Source organism: Rattus norvegicus, chromosome 1 (assembly GCF_036323735.1).
Source record: "Rattus norvegicus strain BN/NHsdMcwi chromosome 1, GRCr8, whole genome shotgun sequence".
Taxonomy (NCBI): domain Eukaryota; kingdom Metazoa; phylum Chordata; class Mammalia; order Rodentia; family Muridae; genus Rattus; species Rattus norvegicus.
Window position 1 is genome coordinate 91,739,472 of NC_086019.1, and position 24,454 is coordinate 91,763,925.

Genomic DNA, 24,454 nt, shown 5'->3' on the forward strand with positions numbered 1-24,454 from the left:
TGAAATTAAAGATGTGTGCCATCAATCAAATGCAGATGTATGTATCTATGTGTAGGTTTGTGTATGTGAGTGCCGGTACCCTCAGAGGCCAGAGGTGACAGACCCCTCAGAGCGTAAGTTAGGGGTGGTTGTGAGCCTCCTGACATGGGTGTTAGGAGTCACACACAGGTCCTCTGAAATAACAACACATGTTCTTAACTCAGTCCCCTTCCTATGACTCCTTAGTTCTCTTTTCAGGAATAAAGGCTGTGGGCGATGTGGCTCAGTGGTAGAAGGCTTAACTAGCATACATAGACCCCAGGTTCCATCCTCACCAGTGCAAGAAAAGGGGAGGAGGGAGAGGGACAGGAAGGGACGGACAGGAAGGGAAAGGGAGGGAATGACAGGGAGGGAATTGCAGAAAGAGCGTGAAAGAGAGCGAGAGAATGAGAGAGCGAGTGAGCCAGCCAGAGAGAGAGAAAGAGAGAGAGTGAGCAAGAACAAGTGAACGAGAGAGAGAGAGAGAGCAAGAGAATGAGAGAACAAGTAAACAAGAACAAGAGAGAGAGAGAGAGAGAGAGAGAGAGAGAGAGAGAGCGCAAACGAAACAACAAAAACAAGTAAAGCCATTGAAAATTGTTAGTTACAGCCAGTCTGGTCTGCATAGTAGGAACCTGTCTCAACCCTTATTTCCCCTCCCCACCCCCAATAAAAGGTAAATAATAAAGTCTGTGTTTGCCTGTGTGAGATGACAGGGAAGGTATATTACTGCCAAGCCTAATGACCTGAGCTTGATCCCCAGGGACCCATATTGGAAGGAGAGAACCAACTCGAACAGGTTGTTCTCTGTCCTCCAGGTCTCTAATTAAAATAGTTGTGAAGACATAGTGAACTCTAATTAACGATGTGCAGAATGAAGGCTGGCTCTGGACAGTGAATTCCAACACTCAAGAGACAAAAGCAGGAGGATCACTGCGAGCTGAAGGCCAGCCAGTCTATGCTGTGAGGTCAGAACCAACCAGTGCTAGAATGAGATTCTTTTCTCAAAATAACCACTCAAAACCCCCACAAATCTGTGCAAACCCCTAGATGCATTCGTAGGTGGGCAAACAAGGGGTTCAGTATACTAAAATTATAACCGTGACGGCCGTAGCAGTGATGGTGGGGTGCTTGTATGGCTACAGCATGGGCTGGAGGGGTGCAGCCCATGAATTCTCTCCATTTGCCATGTGTAGAACTGTCCTGTCAGAGCTGGTGGTCTAGAGCTGCGATCCTAGCGACTAGGGAGGTCAAGGCAGAAGTTTGAGACATCCAAGGCCTGTCTCAGCTGTATAGGGAGTTCAAGGTCAACCTTGGCAATCTAGGGTCCCTGTTTCAAAAATAAAATGTAAAATTTGGACTGGAGCTGGGTGTGATGACACACACCTGTTATCTCAGCACTTCAGAAGTGGAGGCAGGAGGATTCAAAATTGGAGGCCATTCATGTCTACACAGTGAATTCAAGGCACAAGACCCATCCCCCTGAAGAAGATGGTCAAAAAACAAACTAAAAGGATTTGGGATGTAATTTCCTTGAGAGAAAAAAATTTAACTCACCCCCCACAACTTAAGTCGGACAATGGTGCAATGGTGGTGCACACCTTGGGACACAGAGACAGGCAGATCCCTGAGTCTGAAGCCAGCCTGGTCTACAGAGTGAGTTCTAGGACAGCCAGGGCTACACAGAGAAACCCTGTCTTTAAAACAAAACAAGTTAGCTAAACTAACAGAGGGTCTGGAGAGATGGCTCAGTGGTTCAGAGCCCTTCCTGCTCTTGTAGATGACCCAGGGTTCAATTCCCACCACCCCATGGTGGCTCACATCAGTCTATAACTCCAGTTCCAACATGGTACCCATAAAATAAAATGACTAAATCTTAACCTAAACCAAAACAGAAAAGCAAAACCTAATTGGGTAAGATCACTTGATCTTTCTGTTTGGAGATGGGGGCCATACTGTCACCTAGGCTAGCCTGGAACTTACCATGTAGCTCAGGATGGCCTCAAACTCATAACGATCTTCTTGTTTCTGCCTCCCAAATGTTGGCATTATAGGAGTGACCTACCATGTCTGACTCTACGGGACAGTTTTAACTGGTTATGTCTTTTGGTTCCCGAAACATAACACTTAGGTTCCAAGGACTAATTCTTCAACTCTAGAACTTCTATTTCTCCAGGAAAGCAGAGAAGGGTAGGGCTGGAGCAACCCACTCCCCTTCTGATCCCTTACCCACGCAGTGACGCCCGTCCCGTGCCCCCTCGTAGCCTTGGTCACAGACGCACTGGAAGGAGCCAGGCAGATTCTGGCACATAGCATGGGCACCGCAGAAAGACCGGTTCCGGCACTCATCCACATCTGCAAGCACCAGCAGGCCGTTTCAGTAAGGTCATTTCTAAACCTCTCACCCCTTCCCCCTTCCCCGCTACTACCCTATGAACACCCACCCTGGCACCCGCCCCCTGGAGTAGGTTGATAGCCAGGGTCGCAGGCTGGCGTGCATCGGTAGGAGCCAGGGGTGTTCTCACAGCGCTGGGCGCCGCAAATCGCAGAGCCATATTCTCGGCACTCGTCCACGTCTGCAACAGAGTGGGGGTGGGGTGTTAAGGGCCTGAGATGGGGAGTGTTAAAGGCCTGAAATGGGGGGGGTGTTAAAGGCCTGAGATGGGGGGGTGTTAAAGGCCTGAGATGGGGGGGTTGCTAATGCCACTTCCGGTCACTAAGATTGAGAAATCCCTGGGCCCCTCAGGGTCTTCACTCACACTCCTCTCTGCTAGATATGTCTCCACAACTCTGTGTGTTGCATAGCCCCTTTTCCTCATTCACAGACACACCAAAGTCTAGCCTCTTGTCCCAATGACCTGCCACACTGACCTGTCACATCTGCTCATTTATTTTTCTTCCTTTTCTTGCTCTTGTTGTTGTTCTTGAGAATTTCTCATGAGTAGCATATTTGCATCCATTCCTGTCCTCCTTACTCCTTCACTTCTTTCTCTATCTCTCTCTCTCTTTTTTTTTTTTTTTTTTTTTGAGACTATACAGCCCTATTTGACCTGGAACTCATGCTGTAGACCAGGCTAGCTTCAAACTCAAGAGATCTGCCTGCCTCTGCCTCTGGAGATCTGAGACTAAAGCCATAACCCTCCATGCCCAACTTGTTTTTCAATTTTACATTTTGTGTTGTCTTAAAGACAGGATCTCATGTAGATAAGGCTGGCCTTGAATCCCATGTAGCCAAGGATAACCTTAAATTCTTCTTCTTGCCTCCACCTCCCACTTACTGGGATTGTGGAGACAGATGCCACTACAAACTATTATTCTCCTTTTAAAGTGAGCATCTTTTTTTAATTTAGGGTCTCATGTAGCTTAGGCTGGCCTCACGCTTGCTATCTAGCCAAGGATGGCCCTAAACTTTTTTTTTTCTTTTTTTTCAGAGCTGGGGACCGAACCCAGGGCCTTGCGCTTCCTAGGCAAGCGCTCTACCACTGAGCCAAATCCCCAACCCCAGCCCTAAACTTCTGATCTTCTAGCTTCCACCTCCCAAATGCTAAGATCACAGGACAGCACTCAGTTTATGCATTTATCTAGTGTCTAACCTAGGGCATCATACATTTGAGGTAAGGACCCTACCAAACGAGGGACATTCTCAATCTTATATCCTCTTTATTAAACCTTGACTTTAAGCTGGGCATGGTGGCATATCCTTGGAATGCAGCACTTGGGAGTCAGAGACAGGTGCTCTGGTGTACAACTAGAAATCGGCACTAGGAAGGTGGGGCAGGGGTTGGGGATTTAGCTCAGTGGTAGAACGTTTGCCTAGCAAGTGCAAGGCCCTGGGTTCGGTCCCCAGCTCCAAAAAAAAAAAAAAAAAAAAAAAAAGGAAGGTGGGGCAGCCTGGTGCACCTAGCAAGACACTGTCTCAACAAAACATCAACCTGACATTTTATGTATAAAATCACCAGTGTGCAGACAGTGATTACCCTTCAGTGAACCTCACACCAATAGGGATTTCTGCCTGCCAAGACATCACAGGATCTTACATACAGAAAGGGTTTCACAGTTATCTGTGGAATGAGCTCTGAATTTATTTACCTTACCCTCACACGCCCCGTACTAGCTCAGTGAAGGCAGGGGTTTTGTTTGGCCCTTTCCTACTGTGCCCTCAATGTCTGGCACCAGCGGCTGCTCATTGACCTTCCTGTTATTAATCATTAAGTTCTTACGAAGTGAGATTTTCATGAGTCAGAGGCTTAGCCACTAGGAAGGGAAATGCAGCCTATGATGGTTTTGTCTCATGGGTTACAGAAAATGCTGATACATCCTGCACCCCTTCCCTCTAAATATATTAAAATGCTTCAGTAAGGGGAGGGCCTCTAGCTTGCCCTGATTCCTGACAGGAAAGCTCCACCCATGTAAGAAAACACATGCATACAGCAGGGGCTAATTTTCCCCAGAGAACATTAACAGGGGAAGGGAAGCGTGAGCCATAGAACCTCTCCGTCCAGGGTTTTGAGACAGAGCATCTCTCTCCTCATTCCCAGGGGAGCGGGCTTCCATAACCTGTCACAGGTTTTAGGAGATCCAACTTACCATCACAGGTGCCCTCGGGGCCAGGGTGGTAACCTGGATCGCAGTCCCGCACACAGCGGTAGGAGCCAGGAGAATTTTCACAGCGCTGAGACCCGCACAGGGCAGGTCCCCGTTCACGACACTCGTCAATGTCTGAGAACCAGGCAAGGAGGTCATATGAAGGAAACAGGTGGGAAAAGAGGGAGCAGGAGGGTCAGGAGGAAGTGGAGGAGAGGGTAAATAAGGAAAGGGTGGGGGAGGAAACAGGAAGGGGGTGAGGGAGGAGGCCTCTTACCAAGGCAGGAGGCAAGGTCAGGGCCAGCACGGTGTCCAGGAGGACAGATGCATTCGAAGGAGCCGTCAGTGTTGGTACAGATGCCGCTCTGGCAAAGATCCTCCTCACTGCACTCGTCCACGTCTGCAGGACAGGGCATCCAAAACCCAGACCCACCTCCTCCTCTGTCTAATACCTCAGGCCACACCCCTTCACTTCCCCCATCCCAACCCTTCAAGTTCCAAAGCCTCAAAGGAAGACCCCACCCAATCTGTTCAGGACCCACTTTTTCTTGCAAGCCCCACCTCCAGTCGGAGGTCCTTTCCAGTCACTATTCCAGCTGTCAGCGTCCAATGTTTCCTGACACATCCTGCCGCCTCCAGGCCTCCCAAAAGCTTCACCCCCAGTGGTCCAGGTAGATTTCCCTTAAACCCTCAAAAAAATCCAGAGTCCCCTTTCTGCCCTCTTCCCCTTGCTCCTCCTTTTCCTGCTGTAACCCCACTTTTTCCATACTCGGATATGGCCTGGGGACTGACCCAGACAAGATGCTCCACGAGGTCCAGGCCGATAGCCAGGGGCACAGGTACAGGTAAAGGAGCCGTCGGTGTTGAGGCACTCTCCATGGGGGAAGCAGAAGTCGCCTTCCAGACACTCATTTATATCTAAGGACACAAGAGTCAGGATTGTGCTGTGGGCCCCTGAAGTAAACCCTGCCTACAATGTTGTAACCCTGATACCCAAGTTGCAACCTTGAAGACTAAGTCTCTCTGAAAATTCCTTTTTTAGTTCATTTTACATCTCTAATGGGCTTTGCTCAAGAATTCAGGCACTACTCCCAGACTCTCCCACTGGTCAGCTAGTTTACCTGCACAGGGCCCGGGTCGACCAGATGGTGCCCGGTAACCTGTCGAGCAGCTGCAGTGGAAGGAGCCTTGGGCATTCGTGCATTGGCCATGGAGACCACAAGGGGTGCCGGAATTGCATTCGTCCACGTCTGTGGGAGTGGGTTAGGGGCTCAGAAAGGGTTCACTGGAGCAGAAGGGTTGATGGGAATGATTGGACAGGGTCTAGAATGAAGGACAGAATACTCCAGGATTAAGAAGTTCTATGGATCTGGGTATCTGAGACTCCCTCTACCGGGATTCCTGGCATCAGGAGAAGAGACTCTAGATTGGCACTGGGGATCGGAAACTGGGGTAAGGGATGAGTTGGGATACTATGAACTAGATTGTTGGATAAGATTCTGCTGAACAAATGTGTCAAAGTCAGCTAGAGTCAGAGGTTACAGACTGATGTCAGGGGTGAGTGTTGGGGTCAAGGACCATGCCCCCAGTTAAGCTCCAGGGAAGAGATTCTGAGAAGGGAAGCAGACGGATAGTGGACCAGAGCAAAGTTGGTCAGGAGTGTGGGTGTTTTTGGTGTTTGTTTTGGCTAAGATAAAATGGTACAATAAAACTTCGGGGGGTTGGGGATTTAGCTCAGTGGTAGAGCACTTGTCTAGCAAGCTCAAGGCCCTGGGTTCTGTCCCCAGCTCCGAAAAAAAAAAAAAAAAATTCAGGTCATGGGCCACACTTAGGCCCAGAAATGTATTTTTGCTGAGAGGCAAGGTCAGTGATTGTCAGGAAGGGTTATGGTTAGCCCTAAAATGCTCCAGCGGAATCCATGTTTCTAGGCTACAGAGTCAGGAGGAGTCGTCTCACCCATGATCAGGAATATGGTCAAATCGGGGACTTCAGGTCTGGTGGGGCATGAAGCAAGAGTCATGGTCCATGTAAAGGGACTGAAGTCGAGATTCCAAATTATGGGTCAAGTCAGGGTCATGGATCAGATCAAGGGTCAAAATCTGGGTGGCAGGGTTAAAGTCCCAGGTCCCAGCGAGGCCTGATCTCACCAGTGCATCTGCCACGGTGAAGGTGGTAGCCAACAGGGCAGGCCCGGCACTGGAAGGAGCCTGGTGAGTTCACACACTCCTGCCCAGGACAGGCCAAGTGGTTCTCACACTCATCCACATCTGAGAAGTGGGGGAGAGAATGGTCTTAAGGAAGTGGCCCCAGGCATCCTTACCCATCTACACTCCTCCCTCCCTCCCCGGCCTCACCCTCGCACTCGGAGCCCGCAGCGTTGGGTTGGAAGCCTGTAGGGCAGACACACTTGAAGCTCCCTTCCGTGTTTTCACAGCGGCCATAGGCACAAGGTGAGGGGCTCCGGGCACATTCGTCCACATCTGGGCAGAAGGGGCCAATCAAGCTGCTGAGTAGGTCTGGGCTCCTCCCACTGCCATCCCCTCCCACCTACCCCAACGCTCCAGTTTTTGTTTACTTGAGACAAGATCTCACACTGTACCCAGACTGGCCTTAAACTCACACCAATCCTCCTGCCTCAGGCACCTGCACCAAGCCTAGCTAGTGGCCAGAGTTTGATCCCTGGGACCCAAGTTTAAATGGGAGGATGGACAGGCATTGATTTTAGGTGGACACCTTAATACTAGCACACAGGAAGCAGACGCAGGGAGATTATTAGTTCAGAGACACTATGTGAGGGGGTCCGCTCTCAGTTGGAAAAGAAGACAGAATTCAGCCAGACCTTCCCAGGTTTCTCAGTGCTCTGCTCATTCAGCCTCTGTCACTGAGCCCATCCCAAGGCCTCTCCTCTCCCAAGTAATGTCTCTCTCTCCATCTCCCACAGCAAGCCACAGTGCTGCAGGCTTGGGTCCAGCACCCTCACCTTGGCAGGGGGCCCCTGGCCCTCGGGAGCGGAAGCCAGCTGGACAGGCACAGTGGAATGAACCCAAGGTGTTGTCGCAGCGGCCTGGCCCGCAGGGCGGAGGCTGCTGGGCACATTCGTCCACATCTTCTTCACACGCTGAGCCGAGGAAACCAGCCGGGCAAACACAGCGGAAAGAGCCGGGCAGGTTTTCGCAGGCCCCGCGGCCACAGAGGCCTGGGCTCTGGGTGCATTCATCAACATCTGCATGGAGCAAGCAAATCCCGGGATGTCAGGTGTGATTCACCCTCCACACCATGCTACATTCGGCCTGAGCTTCATTCTGACTCTGGTTCCTGGAATTCTGCCTCTTGGATCCCCATGAATTGGGCTACAATTGTCTTCCACAATTCAGCCCCCCTTCCCAATTACATCTCTAGCCCTTCTCCATCTGCTTTTCCATTCTCCATTTCCTAGCCCTCCCTTCCGTTTTGCATCCCTTGGCCTCTCCATCAGATCCAGCTCACTACATTTGGCTCTCGGATCCTGGTCTATGTACCCCATTAGTAAGCCGTTCTTTGTTCCATTGCTCAGCTTCTCCAACCTCACCGCTAGCTATCAACCCCTCACCTTATAGCCTGGTTCTTTCTGTCCCCTCCCAGTCCCTCACCCTGGCAGCTGGCTCCGTGCGGTGCTGCCTGGTACCCGGCGGGACACACACATAGGAAACTTCCTGGTGTGTTCTCGCAGCGCCCGCGGTCACACGGCGGCGGCACTCGGCGGCACTCGTCCACATCTGTGGACAGAATCCAGAGGCTAGAACTGGGGCAGACGCTCAGTCCCTGAGGAGGTGAGTGGCCAGGGGAGCAGTGGCAGAAGGCAGGACGAAGGTGGGGCGAAGCTAGGACAAGAACTAGTCTAGGGCGGAACCAAAGAAGTAGGCGGAGCTAGGATGAGTAGGCTTAAAACGACGGCGGAGATCGAATCCAGAGGTTAGTACAAGGGCTAGTTGGGACCCAAGCTGAAAGCAAGATTGTGGGAGGGAGCAAATTTGGGGAGGGCAGGACCTGGGCAAGGGCGGAAAAGGAATCTTTGTAGATCAAAGGAAGAAAAGGAAGGCAGGATCGGAGCCAGAGAAGGAAAGGGTAGTTTGAGGTGAGAGCTAGAGTGGAATCAGGGGTCGCTGTCAGATTAACTGCAGAAATTGTAGAACTCAGACGGGGCCTGGGGGGCGGGAGCTAGTCTAGGATAGGGAGGGCGGAGCTAGTGAGAGCAGAGCTGGGGCAAAAGCTAGGCCACCGGGAAAGGAAAGGCCAGGTTAGGTGCAGAGTAGGGGTGGGGTCTAGCTGATCTTGGCCAAGGCAGGACGTGGTGTGGTGGAGCTGGACTGGCGTGAGGAGGCGAAGGAATTGGCCGCCATGTGCAGTTCTGCAAAGAAAAGACTTAAGCAGAGATGGAGCCTGGGGCCTGGAGGGGCGGTATTCTCACCCAAACACTCTGTAGCCCGTGGGCCTGCTCGGAAGCCGGTGCCGCACACGCAGCGAAAGCTGCCTGGTGTATTCTCGCAGCGTCCAGGAGCACAGGGTGTAGGGACGCGGCGACATTCATCTACGTCTGAGGGCACAGAGCCGGCTAGTTACATGCTGGCCAGAGAGAGGACCCTCCATCTGAGCCCCGACTCCACGGAATCCCCACTGCCCAACTCACCAATACAGCGAGTGCCCTGGGGGCCGAGCCGGAAACCTGGGTCGCAGGCACAGGTGTAGCCGCCTGGCCGAGAAACGCAGCGTCCAGGACCACAAACCTGGGGATTTCGCTGACACATGCTGGAAGAGGTACCTGGAGGAGCCGGTCAGGTTCCTACAAGGCTGAACTTTTCATCCCGTCTACCCCTTAGTCTCTCTAAGATACTTTCACGAGTGTCCCCTCCCCAAGTCTAATCTTGGAGATCATGTTGTCATTTACTCTGAAAGTCTCATCAACTCTGCCTGAATCCACCCTCAAAGACACTCACGTACCCCGTACCACTGAAGGCATTTTCTGGAAGCCTCCCAGGATGCTAATTTTATAGGAACTGGTGCCTCAGGGTGTAACTGCTCATTTAACAGAGAACTGGAGCCCAACTATGACTCTAGTACCCGAGGGAAGGAACCACTACCCAAACCTCCAAATTCTTATCTCTCCCCATCTTCCTTATCTTTCTCATCCTCCCCAACACCTTCACTTTGAAGCCTTTCCCTATAGAAATTCACAGTATATCGGCTACCACCCTCAGATTCCTTTGGCACCTGATTCAGGAATCTCTGGACCGGTCCAAGCAGGGATGCTGGGCAGGGGAAATTCAGGCCGAGGCTGGGGTTCAGGTCGAGGCCGGAGTTCAGGCTGTGGCCCAGGGTCAGGACGGGGCTCAGGTCGACGAGTGGGCAGAAAACCTAGTAAAGAGCGAGCACCTGTATGGGGATCTAAATTTGGATGTGTTCGCTCCTCCCCTTGGCTTCCTGTCTGCTTCAAGCGGCACCTGGGAAATGGCACCACCCCCCTCCATCCCGGTTTCAGCTCACCTGTGGGTGGCCTAAGAGTGACAGGTGGAGCACGTGGCTGATTGAAAGTCACTCGAGGTGGATCCGGGTTTAGGGGTCTGGTGTTGTAGCGGAGGTCAGAAGCTGAATAGTGGTAACCAGGGCCAGCTGGACAGATCTCCCGAAAACCCTCTGGGAACGAGGCAAGGAGAGGGCGGGAGAGGAGACCAAATGCAATCTTGTGAGTTGTGAGTAGGCCTTGGCTGGGAACAGAGCTTGAACTGAGATAGTGTCAGGAGTCTGGCTCATATGCTGGATGGAGTAGTGTACCGACCAAAGAATTAGATGTTTCAGAAGCCAATGGTGGAGCTGGGAGAGTTTTCCTTTAGGGATGGTGGCAGAGTTCTCTGGTCAGCATAGCTTTGAGGTCTCAGGGATGGGCGTGGCTAAAGAGAAGCCCAGCATTGATGAAGTGTTGGGAGTGTGGCCAAGGCACTGCCCGGTTTGAAGCCGCTGAACTTTAGAGGTGGAGAGCATGGCCTATGACTCTGGTCTGTGTATATCTGTTAAGAAGGGATGGGTTGGAAAGATTTGCTCACCTGAACCATAAGGTGGACAGAGCTGGCAGCCTCGGCCCCACGCCTTGCCCACGCGGCTACAGCAGCAGATCTGTTTGGTGATATTTCGAAGAATGGGCAGCGAGCATCCGCCATCTTGGAGCACTCTGTAGCAGGGCCCCTTTGCCTCCGAGATCACGTGTTGGGCTGGGGGAGTGGGAGGAAATTCTTCAGGGTGTGGTGGGAAGTACAGCGGTTCTGTGTGTGTGTGTGTGTGTGTGTGTGTGTGTGTGTGTGTGTGTGTGTGTGTGTGTGTGTGTGATTGAATGGCCCCTGGGAGAGGATTTAGTAAGTGGGAGGGGCATTTAGGGAGGTCTGAGAGAGACCCGAGAGCGCCCAGGATTCAGTAAGGCATAAATGAGAGTCTGAATATAAAAATCTGAACGCTATCTAGAGGTCAAGAGGTCGAGAGAATTTGGAGGTCTTAAAGGAACTCAAGATCCTGGGAGTCCTCATGAGGGGCTTGGCTGTAAGGTTAGAAGGCTGGAAGTGGAGCATCTGAAATCAGCACAGAGAACCTAAGGTCCAGAATAAACCCAAGGGGGATCTGAAAGTCTAGAAGGGTTTGGAGTATCTGAGGGAATTAAGAATTAAGAAATATTCTGGGATGTTTTTCTAAGGTCATGAGCAATTTAGGAGCCAGCTTCAGAGCCCCTCCCCCTTTCCTGGTGGCTCACAGATGCAGCTGCTGCGGGAAGAGTCTAGGAGGAAACCATCCGGACATACACACGTGTACCCGCCACGAGTGTTGGCACACTCTCCGTGTTGGCAACGCCCACCTGTGGCGCACTCATCCACATCTGCAAGAGTTGAGGAAGTTTTTGGCCAGTCTGGGACTACTACTAAGTCCCTGGCAGCCCAGCCTTGAAAGACAAGGCCTCCCATTCCCCGCCGTCCCCTGCTGTGCCTACCTACACAGGACCCATTAACTCTTTCGAATCCGGTTGGACAAAGCCCATTTGGACCACTCACTCGGTTGGAGTTCCCTGTGGAGAAAGGAGGGATCGGGCACGGACAGGTTGGCAGAGAGATAACCAGGCAGTTTTGATGAGAGATGAAATGGGAGGGACTAAAAGGAGTGAAGTGTGGTCTGAAGTAGAGTCAGCCCCTCCACTGGCAGCTCAGAAGTAAGGTCGTATGCACTGATGAGTCAAAGGCACAAAAGCCATTTGTAAAGTGATCAAATTTGGAAATAGGGTAAATGAACTCAACGGTATAGAAAAACCTAGATAGACATGACCACCCCCAAGGTAGGTAGATATAGCTAGAATTTGTGACTAGGGTTTATCTGGGCCCGAAGGAGAAGAGGCGAGGTTTGGGGACAACCCAAGGCTTCTTACCCAAGTGTTCCGCGCACGGGTGACAATCATGAACACCCCAGGCCAAGCCCTCCCCTCGGCAGCATACTTCCTGCGTCCGGAGTCCCGGCAGCGGCGATGCACACTGTAGAAGTGAAGCGTGAGCGCGCCCCCGCGTGGCGGTATGCTTTAGGGGGTTACCCCCCACCCGCGGGCCTCGTCTCACTTCGCTTCCGCGCAGTTCCCTGAAACAGTAACCAAAGCCGGAGGCGTCTGAGTAGCCGTCCTCGCGTGGCGCGCTCTGTGCCAGCACTGTGTAGGGCGCCGCCGCCTCGGCCCGTGCTGCCGCTTCAGCCCTGGCTAGGGCTTCAGAGTTCGCCTCCTCCCAGGGGCCAGACACACGTTCCACCTGGTGCACCACCACCGATGCCTCCTGAGGGTGCTCCACGTGCACACTCACCATCGATGCTACGCCTGAGCAGAGGCAAGACGGACAATGGACTATAACTACACGAGCTCTGACTTGCTAGGAGTAGATTGGAGAGGTGAGCCGAGTATGGGTGCTTGATATTGGGGGGTGGGGTGTCGTGGTAATGTAATACGGTCTGCAATTTTCAGTGATACACCTGCCTCTGCATCCCAAGTGGTGGGATTACAGGTGGAAGCCACCAAATCGGGCTTGGGAGGGTAGCAGAGAAGGCAACAAACTTGGTTAGAGAATGGTCAGGTTCCTGAGGAAAGCAGGATCACAGGCCTTTCGGCTAAATTCTCCTCACCGTGTTCATCATCGCGGTGATTGGCTAGTGGCATTGTGTAAACCGAACGGGTAAGGCCCGGCATGGCTGGGGCCGGGGGCCGGGCCCCCGAAGAATGCAATTGACAGAATTTGCCAGCGAAGTCCGGGGGGCAAAGGCAGCGGTCAGGCTTCACACACACACCACCGTTGTGACAGATCAAGGGACATAGAACTGAGAAGAAAGCAAGGACACAAAAAAATCAGTACTGTGCCTGGCAGACAGTTCGCTCAGCTAACTGACTCAGTCCCCAGCGCTGTAGCGACGGCCTCAAGATACATCATCCTACATCCCTCCATCGTAGGTGTCTTTTTCCTTTTGTTTGCTTTTGTTTTAAGATGGGGGCTAATGAAGCCCAGGCTAGCCTTGAAATTCACTATACAGCCGATGCTTTAACTCTTGACTCCTGCCTCCGATTCCTAATTTTGGGGATTATAGCAGTATGCCACCACAACAACCTTCCCCAAATCTGGCTGACTACCACTTGTGGGTCAGGTTGCGCAGCTATCACATAGTCCCGCCTACTACATGGGCTTACTCTGCCTCCTCCCTCCACCTTCATTCACTTTCCCATTTTCTGGCTGAGTTCGGGTGTTCCAGCCCCGCCCAGACAGTGCTATCCCCGCCCACTGGATTACCTTCGCTCAACAGCAAACCAACATTTCCCCTTTCTATCTCTGCAGGAATCCAAAATGTCCAGGCTTTTCCCATTGGCCAGGCACTCCTCTTTAGTCCCGCCCACATGGCCTTCTACCTGACTTTGTAAGCTCCGCCTAACCCAGGTACCTGATAGCCTAGCCGCTCCCGCCCACTCACTTTCCTCCCTCTGATTTGCCCTGACTCACGCTCCTCCCACTCCTGGGCGAGCTAGGCATCTTAGCCCCGCCCGCTTCACGCAGCCTTCCCTCCCCACCTCCGGTAGCACCGGGCGGGGCAACTAGCGGGGACGCGCCTGTACTCCCCTCTGCGCGCCCTCTCTGGGCCCCTGGCCACCTCTGGGCGGGGCACTGCCAGCTGTGCGACGGGGTAAACAAAGAAAGGGGTGCAGCGGGGGCAGGGCGTCGTCCCCGCATTCCGGACCCTTGGGGAGCCCCGGACTGCTGAGCCAAAGGAGGCCGGACGTGTCTTTCGAGGGCACCCCCCCTCCCTTCCTCCCCTGGGGCTGCCGAAAACAGCTGGAGACAGCTGCGCTCAGGAGAAGGAGGGAGCAGACAGCCTGGGCTGTCCGGGGAGGTGTGTGTGGGATTTTTCTGAGCCACAACTGTACAAAAGGAAACACAGAGGATCCACTTCAGTCTAGACGAATCTGGGGACAGGCGTCCTTGGAAGATTTGAGCATGGAGGCAGTGCTCTGAGGTTCAAAGACGACTTAAGTTTTCTAGGAGGCAGGGTGAGACTAGCTCAGAGCAAATCTAGGCTCTCAACCAAGAGTCTTTCAAGTCCTTTCGGAGAGTTGCCTAGAAAACAGGACTCTGGTACTTTCTGAAGGCGGGGGTGTGGCCCATGTGAGGGGAGCGAAGGACAGGGAGAAGTGGAGTCTGATAGTTTCTAGCATGTTAAGACTCTCGAGATGCCGGGACCTTAGAATCGGTGGAAAGTCTTATTCCTCCCTAGCCAAGGGTCTGGCTGCCCTGAGTCTTGATTAAGGGTCCTCTGTGGATAGGTCTGGGAAGGCCACGTTAGAAATAGAAGAAAAAAAATGAGGTTATGTGGGAAAAATTGGGGAGCGATGTTGGAGGGGGAATTATCTCCACTTAAGGCTTATGCTGGACTGTTTCAGGGTAAGTGAAAAGCCGCTGGGTGACAATATTAGAATTCTCCTGGGAGGGGCGCATCTCGGAGGAATACCTCCGAAGAGGGAAAAGGAACTTCGCTGGAGGAGTTCCTGGAGTGTTTGACCCGGGGTGGAGAGGGACCTTTGGATCCGGTGGCCAAAACACCCGGATCCCCTGTCAGGAACGTTAAACCTGGACTCCAGGTAACTTAATGGGGTTCTTTAAATAGCAGAGCTTAAGAAGAGCTCGACAGAGAAGCAAGATCGCAGAAACCGAAGTGTCTCGGATGGAGGAAGCCACCAAGTTTAGGGGCATTTCTTAGTCTCTTAAGCCATTTCACTGCCTGCTCTTGGCTTGAATACAGACTCCCAGCTCAGGGTGCCCATAGCAGAGGGCTTACTTCTAAATGGGCAAAACTAACTTCACGTCCCACATCGTTGGAAGAACAGGGAGCTAAGGACACAGGGGTCTTGCCGAGGTCAGCCCGCCTTCACATGTTCCTCCTTGTGCCTCCAGGGGCTTGGCACCCGTCTGGGCACGGCGCCTGGCACGGGCGAGTTGGGGCTGGGCCGGGAGAGAGTGAAGGAGGGAGGAAGGGGCGGAGAGAGGGAGTGGTAGCGGGCGGGGGCTCGGGCGGGAGATGAGCTCACGCCGGCCGGGTTGGGCTGGCTAGGGGCCAGCCTGGGCGAGTTCTCGGCGCCAGGGGCCCCACTCCCCATTCTGGAGGGCGTAAGGGGTGGGAAGCAAAGAAACCCAGAACCCCCAGTCCATGCCCACACTTTGGGCTAGCAGGTGGCGCGCCCTCCCGACCTCACCTGAACCCCAGAATGCTCCCCTTGTCCAGAGGAAGCTGAAGTACAAGCCGGCCCCCTCCTCCCCCAGGGGGCGCCCTTTCCTCAGGCCTCCTATCTGGATATCTGTCGCACGTGGAACCGCTGTAATTCAGGTCTTGCCGAAAGAAACCCCGTCTTTCCTGGGTCCCCTCCCGCTTAGCTCTTCATTACAGGCTAGTCTTCCCCCCACTCAAAGACAGACCCAGAAACTTGAGCTATCACCCCCTTCGCCCCATGCGACTCTGAAACACTCTCCGGTGACCCATCACGCACAATCTCCGAATTTGGGCCCCATCTCAAAAGTTCCCAGATCCCCCAATTCTAAGATCCTCGCCTTACTGAGAGGGATGAAAGCTAGTCCCAGTCCATTCATGTGGGACACTACAGGTTCCCGAAAACACTCATTGCTCCTGAAATCAGCGCCCTGGGATCCACTCCCCAAACCAGGAATTTAGAGCCCCCTTCCTCAAAGACCCTACGAACTCCCTAGCGTTTCTGTACATGGAATCTGGGCTCCTGCTCCCTAAGGCATTGTCTCCAGGGTCCTCCCTCCGGGCACTCCTCCCTTGGGAGCACCATCCCGCACTCACAGGCGCGGAAGCCGGGTCCCCCCGGGGCCGCCCCGCCGGGCGCGCCGCTGTCCACGCTGGTGGTGTTGCGGGGCGCGCAGGTCGGGGTACAGCGGGAGCCAGTGGGCCCGTGGATGCAACGCAGGCCGCACACGGCGGGGGTGAAGCGCACGCGAAGACGCTCTCGGGGTCGGCCCAGTCCGGGCTGCGGCCCCAGCTGCGCCAGCAGCACCAATAGCGACACCCAGAGCAGCCGCGCGCCGCCCGCCATGGCTGCAGCGCCGCGCTCCACCGCGCCGCCGCCCCAGCCCGCCCGAGGGGCCCGGCCGCGCCCGCCCGCTCGCCCGCCCGCCCGCGGGGGAGGGCGGCCGCGCCCCCGCTCAGCCCCCCCTCCCCATCGCTCCCTCCCGGGCGGCCGCGCGGGGGCGCGTGGGGCTGGGCGCTTAGCCAGAGGCGCGAAGGCTGGGCGCTAGACTCGCAGGGGGAAGGGGAGGGCGCCCCCTCTGCTCCCACCCGTGTTCCAACAAGTGGATGGGGCCTTTAGGGGAGTAGCAGGGAAAGGAACAGGTGGGGGCGGGCGGGTTTGCCCCCAGAGAGAGTTGAATCCATTGAGAGGAAATCTATTAGCGTAATGGGGGCCGTATTTGGGGAGCCAGCTAAAGGCTGATCCTCTGACGAGGCACACGGGGAAAAGAAGCTTCATTTAGATAAAGGACAAGAATGGCCCATGTGGGCAGCGAGATGGCACATCTGTGGGTGATGAGAAGGGTCAGTGCACGGGGCACATAAAGGAATTAGAGGAACTGAATTCTGGAGAGGAGACTGAGGGGCTTACACCTGAAGACACCATATCACACCAAGACTCTCTACACCTGGTGGGAGAGGACAGGACGCATAAAGATATGGGATAGGCTCAGACTGTGGGTGGGGGTCCTCACATCTGGCCTGGGGCTCACATCTGGAAAACTTTAGGAAGGAGGGGGATGCATCTGGGCTGAAGGCCACACAGCAGGAGAGGGCTTCTGAGGGTGGTTGAGTCTATAGAGTGCTCTAGTCTGGGGTACCAGGCTGGATAAGAGCAGGGCCAAGGGAGGGTCTGGCACGTAAGAGGGAAAGGCCTTTGGCCCCCAGCCGTCCCGCAATCTTGGGCATTTTGTGCCCGGGCAGGCGCCAACCCGCACAATCGCTTTTGTTGTCTGGGCTGGTTCAGCCTCGCTCTCTGCTGGGCGAGTTGCCCCCCTCTTCAGCCACGGGAGCCCGGACGCCTGGCTTCCCGGCCCCACCCGGATGGGTCAGCGCCTTTGGCCTGCGTCTAGTTCTGTCCCTGGCTCACCTCGTACTGCCGGACGCAGGGGTCCCTAGAGGTGGCCGCGTCTTGGGGAGTGGGGTGGACAGTTACAATGGGGGACTGGTAGGCGGCGGCAACACCGTGGGAACCAGACGGCTTTATCTGGCCCGGAACCACCCCCCTCCGCCCCCTACACGGAGGAAGGGCGGATGTTCTTACCCCGGGCCTGGCCGGCAGGGGCGCGATGTGGGGGCCTTCTTTTCAGCAATGCCCGGGCCCACGGCCCTCGGGGCCGCCTTTGCCTCAGCAGAGCTCGGGCCTCCTGCAAACTAGGCGGAAGGGGGTAGAAGAGGCTGTCACCACTATTAAATTGGCCTCCTCACCTCAAGAAAAAAGCCTCCTAAGCCAGGAGTGGGTTTGCCCAACATTGCCCCCAGCCCTTTTATGGGAAGCAAGGCTTGGAATATCTTTAGAAAAAAATACTTTCAGAGAAAAGACTATGGAAGTTAAAAAAAAAAAAGTATGGAAAGAGAGGCGATATGAGATGGATGGGAAGGAAAAAGTGGGTGGGGCATGGAGACAGAAACAGATCAAGAAGCAAAGACCCAATGATTCAGACAGGCAAGGAAAAGAATAAAAAGAAACATAGGCAATGGGTTAATAGTGAAAGACCAGTGTGTGTGTGTGTGTGTGTGTGTGTGTGTGTGTGTGTGTGTATGTGTGTGTTGGAAGGGAAGGAATTATATGCTTACGTCAGTGGCTGCCAGTTGAGGGATACCTGTCTCTTCTCCACCGGACTGCGGCTGGGGCTGGGCACCGAAGGTGTTGGGGTCAGGCACCCCTGTTGATCTGTACACCTGCCGGGTGGGCAGCTCCGGACCCTGCAGGAAGCTTCAGAGACAATCAGGGATTCAGTAGAGAAGCGGGGCTGAACCTCTATCTAGCTGTTCAATTTGAATGAGGCTGGGGAAAGAGTCCTCTCATCCCTCACCCATACCCCACCTGGAAGAACGCACCTCGGGTGCAGTGGCTACTCCTAGGTGTCTGGGCTAAGCAGCAACGACAGGCAGCAGCACTGTAACAGGAGGGGAGAACTGTTCAGGTCTCAGAACTCCCCCAAAGGAGGGGGGCGGGCTGGAGAACAGAGGAGAAACCAAGACTCAAGGGAATTTCAAGCAGGTAGATAACTTCACCTGAGGCATGCCTGTGCAACTAGAGGAGGCAGACTGGCTTAGACTCTCAGGAGTAAAGGCTTATCTTTCATAACTTATGAAATTGCTATCACCATCACCATCGACAGATTCTCATTCTGTAGCTCTGGTTGGCCTCAAACTCATTCTGAGACGAGGTCAAGCATGGCTGCTCTACACTGTACTGTGTAGCCCAGGCAGCCCTCAGACTCCGGACAATTCTCCTTGCTTCATTCTCCTCTAAAGCTAAAGTTACATACGTAAGCCACCACGCCAGGCTTAAAATCATTTCAAGAAACTTTCAAAGGAGAGGTCTAAGTGAACCTACAAGCCAGGACTGTCTAGGATCTAGAACTCCGCCCACTAATTCGACGAGAGTTGGGGCTCACACGCTATCCTAAAAGTGGCCGGTAGGTGGCGCCACATACACAGACCTCGGCGGCTGTGCACTGCGGTGTCGCCTTAGACTTCGGGTCCAGCACAGTGCTGAGGTGGTAGGGATACCGAAGTCCAGGATTGGGAATCCTGAGGCTTGACTTCTATCCAATTCCCGCCTTTCTAGGATGTACGTTCTCGGACCAGTGTCTCCTGGTCCTTGAACTTCAATGTCAGAGAGGAAAGGGTCTTTTCCGGATATGTCTCCGCGCCACAGGGTCTCAGCGGCGACCCTTCAGCGGTACTGCCAGAGCGTCGAAACCCTGGGGCCCCCCAGACAAGTCCATTATCCCCAAATTAAAGGGGGGTGAGGGATGATGGTGCACGTCCAGGCCCAGAGAGAAAAATTTTAGACGTTGCCGAGAAAGGAAATCTAATGCCCGAATCCATTCTAGATGAGTGAGGCATAGAGGGGGCGCAGGCTGCCCCGGGGAAGCCTCCGAGACCCTCGAATCCTGTCCTCATCCCTCCCGCTTTTCCTCCAGGTTAACCCCTTCCCAGCCCCGCCCCCGGCGCGGCTCGGGTTACTAAACGCATTCCCAGAGACCCAGGCGGGGAGCGGGAGCGGAGCCCACGGCCTTTGTAACGGAGCGCAGAGCTGCCAGGAGCAGGGCTGGGGTGCTAGGCAGATCATCTCCACTCATCCTGTCATCCGCAGACGAGATAGGGGCCTATAAACACGGAAATTTATAAACTATCCTGGATCTTACCACCAAATCACTGGTAATTCATTCAATTCTGATGAGCTCTGATCTCAGAAAACTTAGAAGCATCAAAAAACCCGAGGATCTCCCTGCACAGGTTTCCCCCCATCCCTTTTCCAGGAACCTATTTGCGTCTTCCTAATCTATTAGAAGAACCCAGAAGTCTTTTCCAATCAATCCAGCGCCCCTAGAAACCCAGAACACGGCAACTTTTCTTTAAGATCTTACCACGCACGGCCTTCCGGCACCTTTTTAAAAAATACTCAAGAAACCTAGGGAGCTGGAGGCTAGTTCAAGGGCCCCACCCATCTGTTATTCTAAGAAAACTCGAAGTCTTACCCGGTATCTCTTCCCCCAATAAATTCGGGGGTTGGCTGGAGCCTATCCATCCGTACCACCACCCTGAAAGGACCTCCGCTTCACTTTCTCAGCGCACCTCGAATTCTAACGACTGCAAAGTAGGGGCTCCTAGTAGCTCCAAGAGCTTTGGCCTCATCCTCCTACCAAGAGCAGTTGCTTTGTAGTCTCCTAAACCTGAAGGTCTTGCTCCTGCCGGACCACCAGACTTACTGGGTGCAGCACGAGGAAGAAGAGGCTGCAGTGGGCTTACCCGGCCTGGTGGCCCGGGACCACCGCGTCCTCGACGGCCTGGATAGGGCTGGGACTGGAACTGGGGCCGCTAGCAGATGTGGCGGCTGGGAGCAGCAGCAGGAGGAGGAGGGGGCAGTGGCAGCCGAGGCCAGGCCGGCGCATCGTGTCGGGTGCAGAGTCCGGCTCCGGGAGGGCAATGTGTCCAGTGGGTCCGGATCGGCCTGGCCCCGGTCCCGCCCCCACCCCCGCCCCTGCCAGAGGCCGACTCACTTTCTCCACCGTGCTAGCCTGGGGCTGTGAAACTTCCCGCCAATCAGAGCCCTGCACTGTCAGCGCTCCGGGTGAGGCCAATCGGTAGGCGACATGGGAGGGGCTAGACGGACAGGTGCCGGGCGGGGTTGCCCGAGCGGGGAGTTCTCCTGGAGGTGGGAGGATTTTAGGAGCCAAGTACTGACTGCCCCAGTCTCTCTTGAGTAGAAGCCCCAAGTGACACAAGTGGTTACCACGAGATGGATGTGAAGGGGGCCCAGGCTCTCTCAGCTGGATTTCCGCTAGCAGGCCTCACCCCTCGCTCAGTGCTGGCGGCTCTGTCAGAATGTAGCTGTCTGTCTAATGGATCTGATAGATTCCCCAGTACCCTCTTCCCAGAGACCAGACTCTGCTGAGTCAGTCGTGGTGTCTCTCCCCAGAGTGAGTTCCAGGCCAGCCTGGGCTACATAATGAGACCCTCCTTCTTCCTCAGCCACGCCAAATCTTGAAGTAACCAGAATTTAGTATTGGAGTGCTGTTCTTACCCCCGAACCAGGTGCCATCCCTGTGGCCCACATCAAGCCTTCCAGAAAGATGGTCCTGTCCATTGTTTTAGCCTCAGCATCTGCAAAAACTTGTCTTTCCCAAGTTCTACCCTTCTGTGAATCCAGGCTACGCCCTTGACCAGACAACTCCCAGAGGACTCCACGGCTCTGCCCCTCCCACACGCTTCTCTGCCTTGGTCCCTAGAAGATACCAGAAGCCCCTCCCTGCCTGACTCCTAAAAGTCTCCCCCAACAACCCTTACAAACTTAAAGTAATAAGCCTTTGTCATTAGAAACCTCTAATCTCCCCTTTCTGGGCAAGGGGAAGCACAGGCCACAGGAGACACTAAGCCCACCTGCCCCCGTTTAGTGGGCTCCAGGCTTCAAGCCCTGCCCACAACCTCCAAACTCAGAGGGTCTCGGCCCAACCCCTTCCCTTAACTATAGTCCCCTAAAGTCAGCACTAGAGAGGGAGAACCAGGCAAGCTCCAGGTCGGCTTGCTCGAATAGCAAATTCTAAGCCGTCTTGGGTGCATAGCAAGGACCTGTAATCAAACAGAACCTCAAGTTCCCGCCCTGTTTCCTCCACTTTACAAACCTCTAGTGCTTCCAGCAGCGAGAAATGGAATAAACTCTCCCTTAGAATCCCAAACCCCGCTCTTCCCGTGATGTTCCACTTCTGGGTTTGGAACATCATCTCTCAACAGTTCGATCGTTTTGTGCCCACCCCCCTCGAGTTTGCTTGGAATTGTTCTTGGACTTCTGTTCCTCCCATGTTTGAGGATTGCATGTGCCCGCCATACACCAGACAGCTTTGTTGACTAAAGCGTTAGCCCCGCCCCCAGACATTGTGGGGTTCCAACCGTAAAAGGTAACTGGGCCTTAGACCCTAACTGTTCCAGATTCACAGCATCCAGTTCTTTCCCCTAGAAGGTATACAGGGCACACACCCCATCCCTGCTTGCGATGAGCCACACGGAAGACTCACTCGCACAGCCCCTTCACACCATCACTGCCACCTACAGCAATGCACGCCTCCATCCCACGCTGACACCCAGAAATCAGGGCCTACCCACTGTCCAGGGTTATATGAGCCCCAGGAGCAGTACTGTTGGCAGTCAGGACTCATTCGCGGCTGTTCGTGGGCTGACCTAGAGCAATGGTGGAGTGCCCAGTTTTGCCCATTAACTGTGCTTATGCCTCTGTCTTTGTGTGCCCCCTCCCCTCCAAGGCCCTGCTCACAAGGCCCTATGGGACACCGTGTCCCTCACTTGTCTCCCCACTCCCCACATCCTACCCTGTGGCTGGAGCATTTGCTGGGGGTGCTGCCGAAATTTCTCCCTTCTGCCCAGGATCCAGGGCATCGTCAATGCTCGTTGCTAGGCAACAGCCTCTGGCTCACCACTGCAACTTCCGGGGATGGCAGGGATGAAACTGGCTGCCCTTCCCCCTTGAATTTGGAGTCTCCCGTTTTTCGTTTCTTATTTTTTTTCTTTTTTCTTTTTCCTTTTCCACATAAGTGATCAGCAGAGAGTTTTCTCTTCGTTTCTTATTTATGTTATCCCCCGGATTCTAGTAGGATCTCAGCACTTTATAACCCTCTGGAGCTCTGGGTCATAGCACTCCAGAAGCTTCTCCACATTGTCCTTTCTCCCATACACTATTTTTTTCTCCAGTATTGAAAACCACTTCAATTTAACAATACACCCTGTTTCTTCAAGAATCATGACTGTTCTAGAACCTGGGTTCTTTGGCATAGAAAAAAAATGACCTCGGTGTTTTAGATCTGGGATCATTATGAAGCACCCCCACAGTTTAGATTTTTCTGACATTCGGTCTCCTACGTCCTCTTCAGAATCCCTACCGTTCACACATCCCCCAGGACGTAGTGTTCCGACTGTCCTGGGATGTAAAAAGAAATAGTTTGGGGCTCATAGACAGTCCAGAACACCCAGGTCACTCACCCTTTGGCCCTACCACTTGTGTCCTGAATGCTCTGGCAATCCTAAATTCTATGCCACTTTTGGTTTGTTTTGGGTTTTGGGTTTGGGGTTTTTTTTGTTTGTTTGTTTGGTTGGTTTGATTTTTGTTGTTGTTGTCATCGTTGTTGTTGTTGTTGTTGTTGTTGTTGTTGTTGTTTTGAGGAGTGTTTCATGTAACCCTCAAACTCGCTATGTAACCGAGGCTGACCTTGAACTCCTGATCCTCCCACTGTGACATGGATTTCCTCTTCTCTTTGCGTCTCAGAGGGTCTGGGTTTATTTCTGCGTTCTCTAATTCATTCCTAGTAAAGTGTCAGCAGGTTGGTTGGTTGGTTGGTTTGGTTTGGTTTTTGAGACCAGATTTTTCACACTGTGCGACCCTGGCTAGCCTGAAACTTATCATGTAGATCAGGCTACCCTTGTACTGGGAAAGATCCACCTGCCTCTGCCTCTCAGTCTCTCTGCCTCTCTGCCTCCCACGTGCTGAGCAGACAGGCATACACCAGAATGCCAGGCCAGTGCTCTTGGAACTTGTCCTCCTCTTTGCTTACATGGAGCTGACCCCTCCTTCTAGCTTATGAGGGCTCGTGGCATGGGTTAGAACTGTGGAAATCATCATGCTGACCACAGTGACTGATTCAGGAATCAGTCACAGTGCCTGACTCAGTTCAAGCCCAGGAATCCCAAGATTTTTGTTCATTTGTTTGTTTGTTTGTTTTGTAACAAGGTTTCTTTGTTGAGCCAAGGCTGGCCTAAACTTTTTTTTTTCCTGATACTGGCTCTATGTAACTCTGGTTGTGCTGGATTTCTCTATGTAGACCAGACTGGCCTTGAATTTAGAGAGATCCACCTGGCTGTGCCTCCTAGGTGCTGGGATTAAAGTTGTTACCACCACACTTAAATCACACTGGCCTCTTAATTTGTGTATTAGTTTCTTGTCTCTTGCTATGAAAAGTACCTGGTAAAAACAACTTAAAGAAGGACTTAGGGTTTGGAGAGATAGCTCAGAGGTTAAGAGCACTGACTGCTCTTCCAGAGGTCCTGAGTTCAATTCCCAGCAACCACATGGTGGCTCACAACCATCTCTACTGGGATCTTCTGGCCTGCAGGCGTACACGCAGGCAGAACATATAGTAAACAATACATAATAAATCGTGGTCATGTTGTATACACCATCAGGAAGCCCAGAGCAACGAACACCGATACTCAGTCAACTCTCCTCATCACGGTGTCTGGAATGCCAGCCTGTGGCATGGCGCCACCCACAGCCGCCGCGGTGTCTGCCCACCGTAATGAAGCTACTCTAGACAACCCTTCACACATGCACAGAGGCTCGCCTAACCTAATTCCTCTCAAGCTCGGACCTTCGTTCCCTGGGGGAGGAGGGGTGTCACAGACCCTGTGGAGTTGGCGGTGTTAGCCATCTTTATATCTTAGATTCTCCTGTCTCAGCTTCTGGAGTGCCAGTGCCTTACAGGCATCAGCACACTTAGCCCAGTCCTGG

At 53.5% G+C, this 24,454-nt stretch overlaps 1 protein-coding gene across 4 annotated transcripts in view; it reads right to left on the minus strand.

The window, feature by feature from the left end:
• Ltbp4 (latent transforming growth factor beta binding protein 4) overlaps positions 1-20,351 on the minus strand; it is a 32,054-nt gene extending 11,703 nt beyond the window's left edge. Inside the window, exons 1-24 of one of the 4 annotated variants that reach the window (NM_001170336.1) lie at positions 20,194-20,336; positions 18,271-18,329; positions 18,007-18,145; positions 17,474-17,583; positions 12,772-12,963; positions 12,222-12,469; positions 12,038-12,140; positions 11,609-11,683; positions 11,375-11,497; positions 10,680-10,844; positions 10,123-10,272; positions 9,850-9,993; positions 9,269-9,400; positions 9,050-9,175; positions 8,232-8,357; positions 7,583-7,825; positions 6,957-7,082; positions 6,750-6,869; positions 5,724-5,852; positions 5,395-5,520; positions 4,880-5,002; positions 4,606-4,737; positions 2,463-2,594; positions 2,248-2,373 (exon numbers count right to left, since the gene is read on the minus strand). In NM_001170336.1, coding sequence (NP_001163807.1) covers positions 2,248-2,373; positions 2,463-2,594; positions 4,606-4,737; positions 4,880-5,002; positions 5,395-5,520; positions 5,724-5,852; positions 6,750-6,869; positions 6,957-7,082; positions 7,583-7,825; positions 8,232-8,357; positions 9,050-9,175; positions 9,269-9,400; positions 9,850-9,993; positions 10,123-10,272; positions 10,680-10,844; positions 11,375-11,497; positions 11,609-11,683; positions 12,038-12,140; positions 12,222-12,469; positions 12,772-12,963; positions 17,474-17,583; positions 18,007-18,145; positions 18,271-18,329; positions 20,194-20,336 — 3,292 coding nt within the window. Of the gene's footprint in view, positions 1-2,247; positions 2,374-2,462; positions 2,595-4,605; positions 4,738-4,879; positions 5,003-5,394; positions 5,521-5,723; positions 5,853-6,749; positions 6,870-6,956; positions 7,083-7,582; positions 7,826-8,231; positions 8,358-9,049; positions 9,176-9,268; positions 9,401-9,849; positions 9,994-10,122; positions 10,273-10,679; positions 10,845-11,374; positions 11,498-11,608; positions 11,684-12,037; positions 12,141-12,221; positions 12,470-12,771; positions 12,964-15,987; positions 16,290-17,473; positions 17,584-18,006; positions 18,146-18,270; positions 18,330-20,193 lie in introns of those variants that run through there. The other 3 variants (XM_039104072.2, XM_006228570.5, XM_063283287.1) reach the window with 3 other exon arrangements.
• Positions 20,352-24,454: the final 4,103 nt, after the last annotated feature.